The sequence below is a fragment of the Clarias gariepinus genome, chromosome 9, assembly GCF_024256425.1.
Source record: "Clarias gariepinus isolate MV-2021 ecotype Netherlands chromosome 9, CGAR_prim_01v2, whole genome shotgun sequence".
Taxonomy (NCBI): domain Eukaryota; kingdom Metazoa; phylum Chordata; class Actinopteri; order Siluriformes; family Clariidae; genus Clarias; species Clarias gariepinus.
Window position 1 is genome coordinate 1406485 of NC_071108.1, and position 12526 is coordinate 1419010.

The 12526-nt window shown below is 40.0% G+C and overlaps 1 protein-coding gene across 1 annotated transcript in view; it reads right to left on the minus strand.

The window, feature by feature from the left end:
- The window catches only part of si:dkey-21p1.3 (collagen alpha-1(I) chain), a gene marked incomplete at its 5' end in the record, with an annotated part of 31405 nt that overhangs the window by 17521 nt on the left and 1358 nt on the right, over positions 1–12526 (minus strand). The window contains 19 exon segments of the mRNA XM_053503762.1: positions 4–57; positions 168–212; positions 836–889; positions 995–1039; positions 1229–1282; positions 3980–4024; positions 4126–4179; positions 4257–4301; positions 4391–4444; positions 6249–6293; positions 6381–6434; positions 7106–7159; positions 7880–7987; positions 10001–10054; positions 10406–10459; positions 10944–10982; positions 11091–11210; positions 11293–11346; positions 12356–12414. Of these exon segments, the coding sequence (XP_053359737.1) occupies positions 4–57; positions 168–212; positions 836–889; positions 995–1039; positions 1229–1282; positions 3980–4024; positions 4126–4179; positions 4257–4301; positions 4391–4444; positions 6249–6293; positions 6381–6434; positions 7106–7159; positions 7880–7987; positions 10001–10054; positions 10406–10459; positions 10944–10982; positions 11091–11210; positions 11293–11346; positions 12356–12414 (1091 nt within the window).

Sequence of the window (12526 nt, forward strand, 5' to 3'; positions counted from 1 at the left end):
CACCTGTCCTCCTTTTTCACCCGGCTCTCCTTTATCTCCTCGCTCAGCTTTCAGACCCTGATTATAAAAGAGAAAATGCTTCAAATAAAAGAAATATTGTTTTCACTGTAGCGGTGCTGTTAGCTTTAAACGGTGTAATAAATTAAAGAGCAGCGTTATAATCTTACTGGATCACCTGAGGGTCCTGGTTTTCCCACTTGTCCAGAAACACCCTAAAAAATTAATAAAAATAATCACAAATCAACATAATCAAGCTCATATGTTGATGAGCCAGAACATCAAAGCTACATTGTTTCATTTGCAGTTCTGTATAAAAACCATCTACTTGGTTTGTACAGGTTTGTACCATCTGTTAGCTGTCGTTTCTAAGAAGATGGTTGACATGGTAACGGTATTTTCTGACAGGTTCTTTAAATATTCAGCCTAAAAAAACGTCAGTGTGAAGCTCAGTGATGTCGATCAGTTACTTATGTTAACTAGCTACGTTAGCTAATGTTAGCAAGGGGAAAAATGACGGTCGTCATGGTAACATGATGAGCTCGAGTGACCTCGACTAGAACTCACCTGACTGTGAGCTCGATAACATTAGAGATATAAGAGTATTTAGGGTGGCAGGAGGGTATAGGGCGTGGCCTAATTTGCAGACCCCTGCCCATTCATAAATATTCACAGAGATGTCCTGACTTAAAACTCTGTCTGTAGAGATGTTCCACAGGCATGAAGAGATTCAGCATTGTTAGAATTAAACAACATATTTTTTGCATCTACAGTAAATTGTTTAAACGAGCGGTTTAGATGTTTTTATTTTCTTTAATAAAGAGCGCCGCGGTCTCACTGGTTGTCCTGGTGGCCCCGGGTCTCCAATGGAGCCTTCGGTACCAATCTGTCCCTGTAGATGGACAGATAGACACCGGAAATATTAACAGAACACAACACATATAAACAAGTAAATAAGAAACGTATAAAACAAATAATATTAAATGAAATAACATACAGGATCTCCTTTGGGACCTGGAGGCCCATCTCGCCCTGGTTTACCCTAAAATCATTAGACACAAAGTTTTTATTGAGTTAAACATCTGGATCAGACCTAGAAAGGGGTTGTCTGTCTTTAGTTGTGTTCCTAAACAAACAAACAACATTAATCATTTTCAGCCTGTATACACATTTAGTTAAAGACTTTTCTGCGGTGCTGCGGTGAGAGAGTGATTATAAACACACATCGTACCTGCAGCCCGCCGTCGCCATGAAATCCCGTAATGCCTTCAGGACCTGGATCTCCCTAAACACACACACACACACACACACACATTGTATTACCATACAACATTAAGGGTGCACGTGTTGTATATTTATACACTCACACTGTTGTACATGTCGTCACATACTCTGATTAATAATTCATATTTTCCCTTCAAGTTTTTGTGAATTGAATGATTTAATATATTGTGGCGTGGGCGGGGCGGCGGCTGACGACCAGCATGCCTTGCGGAGATGTCGGTGTGTTCACCATGATGGGGAAAGGTGTTTGGGTTAGTGGCTTCGGCCCTGTTGTGTGTGTGACAGGGGGTGATGTGTGAAATGTGCTCCAGTTCAGGCTGACGCTGAATTGGATGTAGGCTCCTGAGTGAAGGTGAGTGATACCTGCTGTGTGCTTAATAAAGTACTCCCAGCCATTGCATTGGGCAGCAAATAAGCTCACTCGTCTCTCCAGCATTCTTTCCGGCGTAAAAACACTACATTGGTGTCAGAAGTGGGATGAAGAATAACGGGTTCGAGCACACAACGGAGGACCCTCTGAAAATCCAAGCGGGCCGCCGAGTAGCGGAGCGACTACTCGCGCAGAAGAAGCGCTTTCCTGACGGAGCTAGCGCAAGCACACCACGTCAACCAACGCGGAGCGGGAAGAAGAAAAGCCCGGCGCTGGATCTCGGGGCGGAGGCTGGCGCTGCGCAAGCGCCGGAGCAAGATACAGCTCCGTGCGCCGTTAGCTGCTCATGCCATACCTGCTGTGTGCTTAATAAAGTACTCCCAGCCATTGCATTGGGCAGCAAATAAGCTTACTCGTCTCTCCAGCATTCTTTCCGGCGTAAAAACGCTACAATATTTTTTACTCACTCACTCTCTCTGTGTACAGGGTCACAGGGGGCCTGGAGCCTGTCTCAGGGGACAACGTGGGGTACACCCTAATGCCAATCCATCATCCAGGGCGATGATGGGCACGAGCACATACACACACTCACACACACTCACTACCGGCAATTTGGGGATCCCAATTAGCCTAATCTTTTAGCCTAAAATTTTTCAGATAAAACAGTTGTTCCATTAATGTGTGTGTGTGTGCACGCACTTTACACACACACACCCACACACACACGGCGCCTGTGCCCATAAACGGAAACACTTATCTGTCAAGATTTATTTTGTACTTTTTTTAAAGGTAAAGTGCAGGTTAATTTGTTTTATTTTTACTTTATATTTTATATTAGTTATTCTTATGTATAAATCTTTTTGGGCTGTGGAACGAATAATTAGAATTTTCATTATTTCTTATTGGAAAACTAAATTTGGTTTCCGAGTTATGCTCCTAATTCGAGGTTCCACTGTATTCTTTTTTAGGCTGTGATTTTTCTATTTTTTTTTTATTTTAACATTCAGCAACAAATTACAGTGGAACCTCGGATTACGAGCTTAATTCGTTCCGGAAGCAGGCTCGTATTCCAAAACACTCGTAAACCAAATTTAATTTACCCATAGGAAATAATGAAAACTTAAATTATTCGTTTTACAGCCCCAAAAAATAAATACATAAATATAATTAATACAAAATATAAAGTAAAAATAAAACAAATTAACCTGTACTTTACCTTAAATTTTTTTTACAATAAATCCCGACAGATAAGGGTTTTCGTTTGTGCACACATTAACGGATAGACCGTTTTTAAAACCGTTAAAAAATTAGCAAGGAACATTCCTAGTCACACTCACATGAGCGCATACTAACAGGATCACTGCTGTAAGTAAAACAACAACAACAACAACAACAACAACAAAATTAAACAGCTCCTCACCTTTGAAAACAATCGCGACAGAGAGAAGTTTGTGTGTTTATTTGGCAACCTGAGAGGAGGGGGGCTGAAGGGGGGCTCGCTCGCGTTTACGGCCCCCAAAAATACTGCAGGCACTAAGACCCAGCAGGGGAGACGATAGGTCTCGGCTTTACAGCTCCCCTTCTCTCAGGTTGCCAAACAAACACACAAACTTGCGATTGTTTTCAAAGGTGAGGAGCTGTTCAATTTGTTTTTTATTGTTGTTTTACTTTACAGTAGTGATCCTGTTAGTATGCGCTCACGTGAGTGTGACTAGGAATGTTCCTTGCTAATTTTTAAACGGTTTTAAAAATGGTCTTTCCATTAATGTGTGTGTGTGCGCGCGCACGTACATCACACACACACCCAGCGTGTGTGTGTGTTTGTGTGTGTGTATTCACTCAGCAGGAGAGGCGATTACCTACAATTCTGCTGCAAGAGGGAGAAAAACCGTTGGCTCACTTGTGATGATGTAACGCTCGTTGTTAAAACAAGAAGCGCATGCAGGAAACATGATACTCCGTGCTCGTAAACTAAGACAATGCTCGTTTTTCAAGTAAAAAATTATTAAAATTATTGCTCGTCTTGCGAAACACTCGTAAACCGCGTTACTCGTAATCCGAGGTTCCACTGTACTTTTTTTTTTTTTTTTTTTTAAACCACACGTTACTGGAAACAATTTATTAGTTAATTAAGAATTTTTTTTTATTTTGTGATACCTAAAGCTGATTTTGAGTTTCCTGTTTTTTTCCTTATTCCACCAAATTTGTTTATATATTCTCATAAATAAAATAAAGATTAATTGATTAACTTATATTTTTATTTATTTATTTATTTTATTTCGCTTAGGGTAACTGTGTGTGTGTGTGTGTGTGTGTGTTGAGACTTACCGGTTTCCCAACTCCTCCTCTCGGTCCAATCTCACCAGGCTGACCCTGTACACATATGATAAAACAGATTTAATCCATTTGATCTAATCAATTTTTTTATATATTTTTGACATTTTTTTAAATAGACAGCAGAACGTTGCTCTTACAGGAGGTCCTTTAACTCCTCCCAATCCCTTTTCACCTCTCGGCCCCATGCGCCCCTGCAGGACATGAACAGCGTCTTATTAAAGAGTTAGAGAGAAAGACGTGTGTACAGTAAACAGAGCGGGTGACGTACAGTCGGACCTGGAGCTCCTGTAAACCCGGGCCATCCGGCTTCTCCCTACACAACACGGCAGGGTTTAGACGATAAAAAATGTTATAACATAAATAATGACAATAAGTGAAAAAAAAAAAAAAAAGTTAACGTACAGGAGGGCCGCGTCTTCCCATGATCCCCTGCTGTCCTCGCGGTCCAGGCAGCCCCTAAACATGTGCAGGTTCAGTTATGTTTAAAGTATCATTAAATCATTACAAATAACAGAGCATTACACATATTAATTAACATTTAGCTCTACTTCCCTATTAGCCAATAGGAGAGAGAGAGAGAGAGAGAGAGAGAGGAGCATTGTAACACACTCCATTAACAATCCTGATTCAGAGGATTAAAACCAGTGGAAGAGAAGAACACCACACTAATATTCATCCCTATATATCTATAAATATTAAGAGATAACAATGTTACAAAAATCTTATGTTTCTGGTTTAAATCATAGCATTTTACACGGAGAAAAACCAGAACAAAGACTCCAACAAGTCCAGTCCTCCATGTTACTAACATATACAGTTCCTCAAACATGAAGGGAGATATTAAAGAAAAAAAAAAAAACTATTTCAGGCATTTGACCTTGCTGTGACCTTCACCTTGTTTGGATCAATAACCACAATAATTAAAATAACCACAATTGTTCCTCTGATTCCCTCCCCAATAAGGCTACGGATCTGACGGCAGCATCATACGGAAATCTGGCAACTCAGACCTACAGTACGCACATCAGATCAATAAAAAAAATAAACAAAACATGAACATAAATCTGTAAGTTACATGAAACGTGAAGAAAGCTCCTTAAAAGAAACTATCTCAGACCTCCGACCTTGCTGTGACCTTCACCCTGTTTGGCTCGATTCTAAAATGGAATCAGTTTTATCTGCTGTCACATGTGTGTTTACATGGCCCTTAATCTCCCACTGATAATGGGAATAAAAGCTGCATCATGTGACCACCTCAGTCAGGACAGTCTGACCAGCACGAGGTTCTGGAGGGAATGAGGAAGGAGCACTGCGCGGTTTAGCCTTACAGCTCTAAAGCTCCTTCTGCACGCTTTAATGAGCAGTGTGCGCTTCTAAGATCATCGCTCCATGAGAAAGAACCACACACACACACACACACATCTTTTGTTTGAGGGATCATCTCAGTCATCTTCTTCTACTGAGTGGAGCTGCCACCTTTCTTCTGTTTCATCAGATTAAACTCTTCACAGTGAGCAGAGACGCTTCGTTCACGGAACAAACCTTCCTGTTTACTCTGATTAAATCCTCTGAGTATTTAAACACACATCTGATCAGACCAGCGTCTCTGTAAACACAGCTAATCATAACTCTGTATAAATCCAAAAAAAACCTTCAGTCTACAGATATCACACTAACGATAACGAGAATCTCAGAAGGACAACCCGATAACACGGCGTCTCCACCCGCACCAATACTGCACGTGTTTAACTGTGCCGCTGCCCTGTGGGCAACTCGAGGCATCTTTCAGATCTTTAGTAACTAATTCAGATATATTTTAATGACATTTAAAGCCACATCACACGGGGTAATGAAAGTCTCTAACATCAACCTACAGTTAGATTTTTTGTATGTTTAGTGTCGACTTTAAGTGATTTGGTTACAGTTGTGTGGCTTTGAGGTCGCAGCGCGGGCCGTCCTTTGGTACTGATGATATTAAAGTGATAAAGTGATAGAAGAAGCACATGTGTGCAGGATGCCGGGTCGGGTCGGGTCAGGTCAGGTTAGTTTAGTTCATGCTGGTTAGGTTAGATCAGGTCAGGGCAGCTGAGCTTAGGGAAAAGTGGGTTAGATCAGGTGAGATTAGTTCAGGTCGGGTCGGGTCAGGTCGGGTCAGGTTAAATTGGGGTTAATTACTGTAGATCAGGTTAAATCAGATTAGGTTACGATGTCCATAATTAAAAACAAAAATGTGCCAGCTCTCTAATACAGATTCACTTACAGCATATCCAGTTATTCCAATCTGACCAGCTTTCCCTTTATTTCCCTGTAAACAAACAAACAAACATCACAGAGTTTATTCTTAACTAATCACAGTGTAATGTTACAGAAGTTAACCAGGATGTACTTGTACCTTCTCCCCGTTCCTGCCTTTCTCACCCTGAGGTCCCGGTTCTCCAGTGTAACCCTGAAGTAAAAAAAAACCTCGTTTTATGTTTAAAATTGACTGCCTACAGAAAACTTCCAGGTTTAATATTAACTACAGATCGGTTGTGGTTTCAGTCCGACACTGTGTTTATTCTCTGATAAAGAGGAGGCTCTGATACGCGGTGACCATGCCTTTCCTTTAATATCAGCCTCTTCCAAACGGTTGAGATGACACCTCATGGTAAAAGTATCATCACATAGGGGAAGTGAGGGGGGGGGGTGTTGGGGTGGTGTTGGGGTTTGGGGGGGTCCTCATGGATTGCTACAAAGGTTTTGAAAAAGCATACTGTTTAAAGACACAGTGACATCTAGTGGATGGTACCTAGCATACCTTAACTAAATGGGAGATCAGGTACATCAATCAGGTGAAGTGTGAGTTATTTTATAATATCATACAGCTACTCAAGACGTGCTCTACCAAAAGGTTGAGCAGAATGTTAAATGGTAAAAGGTTAACTTCATGGCAGGTTTTATTAACCACGCCCCTCATACTGCTCTCTATAAATACTGATATGATGCAAAAAGTGCACTTGTACTCAGTCAGGAAGGAATGTTCTTAATGCATCTGTAACATTAATATTTAATCATTTATATAAAAACAAAAATAACTTCTGTGATCCATTAAAAAAAAAAAACACTGGATGCTCTTACCCACTCACCCAGCTCCCCTTTACTACCTCGCTCGCCTCTGTATCCCTTTGGACCCTACACACACACACACACACACACACAGAGAGAGAGAGAGAGAGAGAGAGAGAGAGAGACAGCACTATATAATAATAGAAGGTGCTTATTGTATTTGTATATTTGTGTGTTTCTGGTGGCCAAATTAATGCACTCACTCTAATATACAGTATTATCGTTTCCATAGCAACAGCTCATTTACATTGATATGGTCCAGTTTACCTCTATTAATTAATGGGCACATCTGCCCTTCACATCTTCTCCCTCTAATCTACTGTATACTTCTATATTTTTCTTTGTAACTTGTAATCTTAATAAAATTTCTGCGCTTTTTATTGTATATTAAAAAAAAATTCAGGTGTAAAATTCACTTTAACATAAAATTATTTATTTTATCTTAACTGTAAATTAATTTTATTGAATTTTATTTTAGATCACAGATCGCCGTAATAAGAATTGCAATGTGCGTCGGACTATGTGTGTGTGTGTGTGTGTGTGTGTGTGTGTGTGTGTGTGTGATTAATAAAATCTGAAAAACTCTAAGGGGAGGTGCTCATGTAACCTCAGTGGAAGGAGTCTCCAGTGTCAGCGGGGGGCTCTAAACAACAATCGTCTCCTTTGCATGTGTCTGAGCTGCAGTTACAGTCACTTGTTTATGTCAATCATCTCCATCCAGGTATAAATTATAACACCTAAATTATAAATTATTCGATATCTGAGACAGTCGTAGAAGTTGCGTACGTTTTCTCCTCGTGGTCCCGGCTGGCCCGGGTCTCCTCCTTTTCCCGGCGTGCCGTCTTGGCCTGGTCTTCCAGGAGGTCCAGGTATCCCAGGTGTCCCTGCTCTCCCCTGACACATACACACACATACACACACATTACTGCTGATCACAGTCCTGTAACACTAGAGCTCATTGTTAAGCTGTTAGCCTGTTGTACCTTTTAGCGCCTGAAGTTTCAGTATAGAACAAAATTAAAAAAAAATAATTTATTGGTCTATAATTGTAGTCAAGTGTACGGTACCAAATACCCAAAAGGCATCTGTTCAAGAGGCATTGATCCGCTCACTACAATGAACGACAAATTGAGGAAGTCACATACAGTAAACAGAGCAAAGTTTAATATAACTGGTCACTCATAACTAACAATAATCAAAAAGTATGTGAGGTGTGAATGACCCGTACTCACAGAGTGCAATGAAATAGAGGAACTTTACTAAGAAAGATTAGACAAGGCAGGCAGTGATCCAGAATAGGAAAAATGAATTTGCATTGCGGTTCCAACGAAAGCCCAGGTCGTCACAGTGGTCAATAGTCTGATTAAGAAAACAGGAACCAACCAAGACATCTCCAAAAAAGGTAAAAATGAAAACAAAATCTTTTAGGCCTACGCAGACATGAATAAAGATGAGATGAGAAGGGAACATTACGTAATGGGGAAAGGCCACACCAACCTGACCTGAACTGAAGGAGCTTATATCTAAGGAATATTATATTAATAATTATTTGACTTATTTGAGGAGGAGCAAACAATGATGTAAGTGTCAAGTAAAGGTATATAAACCACGTCAAACTGGGAGAGTGAAAGAGAAGCTCTCTGAATTTTCATGGGGTGTCTGTTGTCTTCTGGCTGGACTGTCCAGTGCTGTCCATTTACTCCTGGTGGCAATAAACCTTTTTGCTCTTTCAATACTCAAGTTGTTGATGGGTTTGTGTTTAGAAAATAGGGTTAGTTCACAAACAGCCTCGGGGCAGTGAGAGTCATGGAGCTCTGGGTCAAGTCTCTACAAAAAATCACTTCTGATTATTCTATGCTTTCTCCAGACTTCTAAAACCTCAAAGCAGATTTGAAACTGCTGTAATCTGACTCAGCGTGGAGTTCAGTGGAGCGTGATTGGATTTGTCTGTGAAAAGGAACTATTAAACCAGCTCTAAAGTCTCGTATCGTGTTCCTCAGATCCATCACTTTCTCACGTTCTGTCCTTAAAATAATCCATCTCATCAGTCTGAACAACCAGACTGGAGACGTCAGTGTGTGTTCAGGTTCCTGGTGCTGTAAAAAGAACTAAGACGGAAATCTGCTCGATGGTTCTGTAAAAAAATAGGTTTAGTGATCACAGTTAAGAGTTAGGTTTAAAGTTTTCTTTCTGAGCCTGGCTCTGAATCCAAGGCTTTTTCTAATCATGAATTCTAAATCTGAACCAAACATTGCGTCTAATTCTTTTGGACTTGATACCTCTGACTCGGAACATGGCTCCTTTAAATAAAGACAAAGTAGCCATGAACCTGACTCTGGTTCTGAACACAACTCTGAAACAGTCATTCTTTAATCCTGATTCTAATTCTGATTCTGATTAAACCTCTTTACAATTTGAAACAAAATTTGACTCTTTAGATTTTAAACTTAACTTTAATTCTGAACATTAATTTGATTCTGAACATGACTTTGAAACAGACTTGTACTCTGATCCTGATTCTAATTCTAAACCTATCTCTGATTTTGATTCTCTATATGACCCTTTGGATTTTGACCCTGATTCTGGAACTGACTCTAAAGCCAACTCTGACATTGTTTCTGATTCTCCCTGTGTGGTTTAATTATGGTTACTATCACAACTTATTATTAATGTTTTAATGATTTGTGTTTCAGTTTAATCAGGACCTTTTCCAGTGGGTGGGGCTCAGCTGGATTGGGAAGTCACCACGCTGATTAAATTATTGGGGTATTAGAGTTCTGTGGTGACTGTATGTGATGAGAAGTCAGATGACTGAATTGTACTTGAGTTAGGCACTAGGGGTTAGGGATTAGAGGTTATGGGTTAGGGGTTAGCAGGGTGTTTAGCCTGGTGCTCAGGGATGCCTACAATCGACCCTGTGACTCCTTTCTTGCCCTGTTTCCCTGGAACTCCCAAACGGCCCTAAGGACAAAACAACACAAAGCAAGAGTCAAATCAGCAGTGAAGATGATTATCAAATAAATAGAATTTTTTTAAGCGATAGGTCCTAAAATGGGCCCCTGAGGGATCCCACAGAGCATACAAAGAAAGAGAAGAAGAGGAATGTTATCTTAAAAACATCAGAAATCCACATGTGTTTTCCACTCTTCTTAAGCGTTAGGTATGAAGCTTCATGTTTGTGTGGGCGGGGCTATAAAATGTAACCATCAGGACTTGGTTGTAAAGATTGCACTCATTAATCAGGACCGTTATTTTAATTGTTGCAGCCTTTAATGTGTAGCTTGACATTATTAAAATGTTGTGGTCACTTACAGGTGGCCCAGGGTCTCCGGGTTGCCCCGGGGGTCCAGGTCATCCTTTCTGTCTCTAAAGAAACACGACATTATTGGTTTAAAATAAATTATTAACAATGAGTAGAAGATTAAGTTATGATTTGTTTAAAAAGGCATATATGAGAAAAATAAGGGGTAACAGTTTGATTAATTTAACGTAATGTATGCTCGGGTTTACATCACAACACTCTAATGTAACAGGGATGTAAGGGGTCTCCAGTGCCAGTGCTTACTAACAGTTTAAGCTAACTCTGGGACCACAATTATTTGCAGTTTCTTTGTAATTTTCCACAAATTACTGTGATATAAAAGGAATAAACACATGAGGACATGCTGTTATAGAGAAATATTCAACTTTAGACTAACAGCAACATCACAGCACCTCATCAGTCATTACTTTCCTGTAATATCAACTCCTGCGGTGTGTTAATTCAATTCATTAATGAGTAATTAATAGTTTTATTCCTTAAATAATCAAATAATAACCAGATTCTTTGAATAAATTCAATAATTCTTACCGGCCATGACGCCATGAGCTTTTTATAGAGTTTACTCTTCTGTTGGGGAAAAAAAAAGATGGAAAAAAGAGATTTTGTTTAAACTACACTGCTTCATTATTTTTAAGATAATCTAACGTTGTGACCATAACAAGCTGTAACATTCACCCTAAACTCTTTCCACTCTTCCTCTGATGCCATCCACACGACGATGGCAGGAATGCCAGGCGGACCCATCGGCCCTCGATAACCATTCTGTCCCGTCTGACCCATCATTCCTGCAAAGCCCTATGGGAAATGAGTGAAATTTAAATGGTTGTTAATTTGAGAATCAATTAAATACCTTCAGAATTTACAAAATATTGTGTACCTTTTCTCCTTTTGACCCTGGAGCTCCAGGCAGTCCACTAGGACCCTGAGGTCCCTGATGTCCCTGATGACAACACAAAGGCGAGACAAGCTTCATACCGAATGTCATGCACTTACAAATAAACAAAAAAAAACTATAAATTCTCAAAGAAAAGAATGAACGATCTGATTCAGTTCCGCTTCCTGCCACACTGGGACGCGCTGAGCTCACGCTCTGTTTCCGCTCTTCTTTGCAGCTTCATTATATCATTTCTCTAATCCATTTTCCTGTTATCTTTCTCTCTCAGTAAGTCTGCTCTCGTTTATAAAGCTCTCTCAGCGGAGCTGAAACACGCGCCTCTCCTCCCTTTTCAGATTTAATTCGATGAAATCCTGACAAACTCGATTTCACTCACAGGATCTGAGACACGGTGCGAGTCGAATGAGCAGGAGCGATTTAAACCGTCTCTGGACTCGTAGCCTGCTAACGCTAGCTAATGTGACCTTACAAGACTTTACTTTTTTAATTTAAAATGACATAAAATTGATGTTTTATGGGACAATTTAATAAGGATGTACAGGTGTATTATGTTTTATTTTTACAAATTTTAAATGAATATATGGAATATTTAATATATTTAATGTTTTATTTCTGTGAAGCTGCTTCGCAACAAGGTAAAGCTGAAATTAATTTAGTTTAAAAACTTAACTTAACTTAACTTAATAATTGAAGAGAGAGAGAGAGAGAGAGAGAGAGAGAGAGAGTGTACGTATGAGCATGAGAAAGAAACAGAACAGAGACAGACAGAGAGATACAGCAAAAGATGGAAACAATCAGATGATTCATGAAAACGAGACAGAGAGGCAGAGAAACAGATAGCATGAGGAAGAAATAAAATGTGAAGGAGAGAGAGAGGGGAGAGTGTATGAGCATGAGAAAGAATGAGAAACAGAGAGAGAGAGAGAGAGAGAGAGACAGAGAGAGAGAGAGAGAGAGATTAATGTAAATCCTGTAAGTGTAATGGTGTTATAACTTTTCCCTGCGACTTCACTACAACATGGCTGCTGAACGCATCCTACATTACCTGCAGTCCTGTGTTTCCATGTGGACCAATGAGATGCTGGTATCTGAGTGTGGATGTGGCTAAAACATCAAAAACAAACAGCAATAAGTTACTGAGGAAGATCAGAAGAACATGATGAGACTGTGTTTCTTTAGTTGTGTTCAGATCTCTGCAGGAGTGTTCTTTCTGATC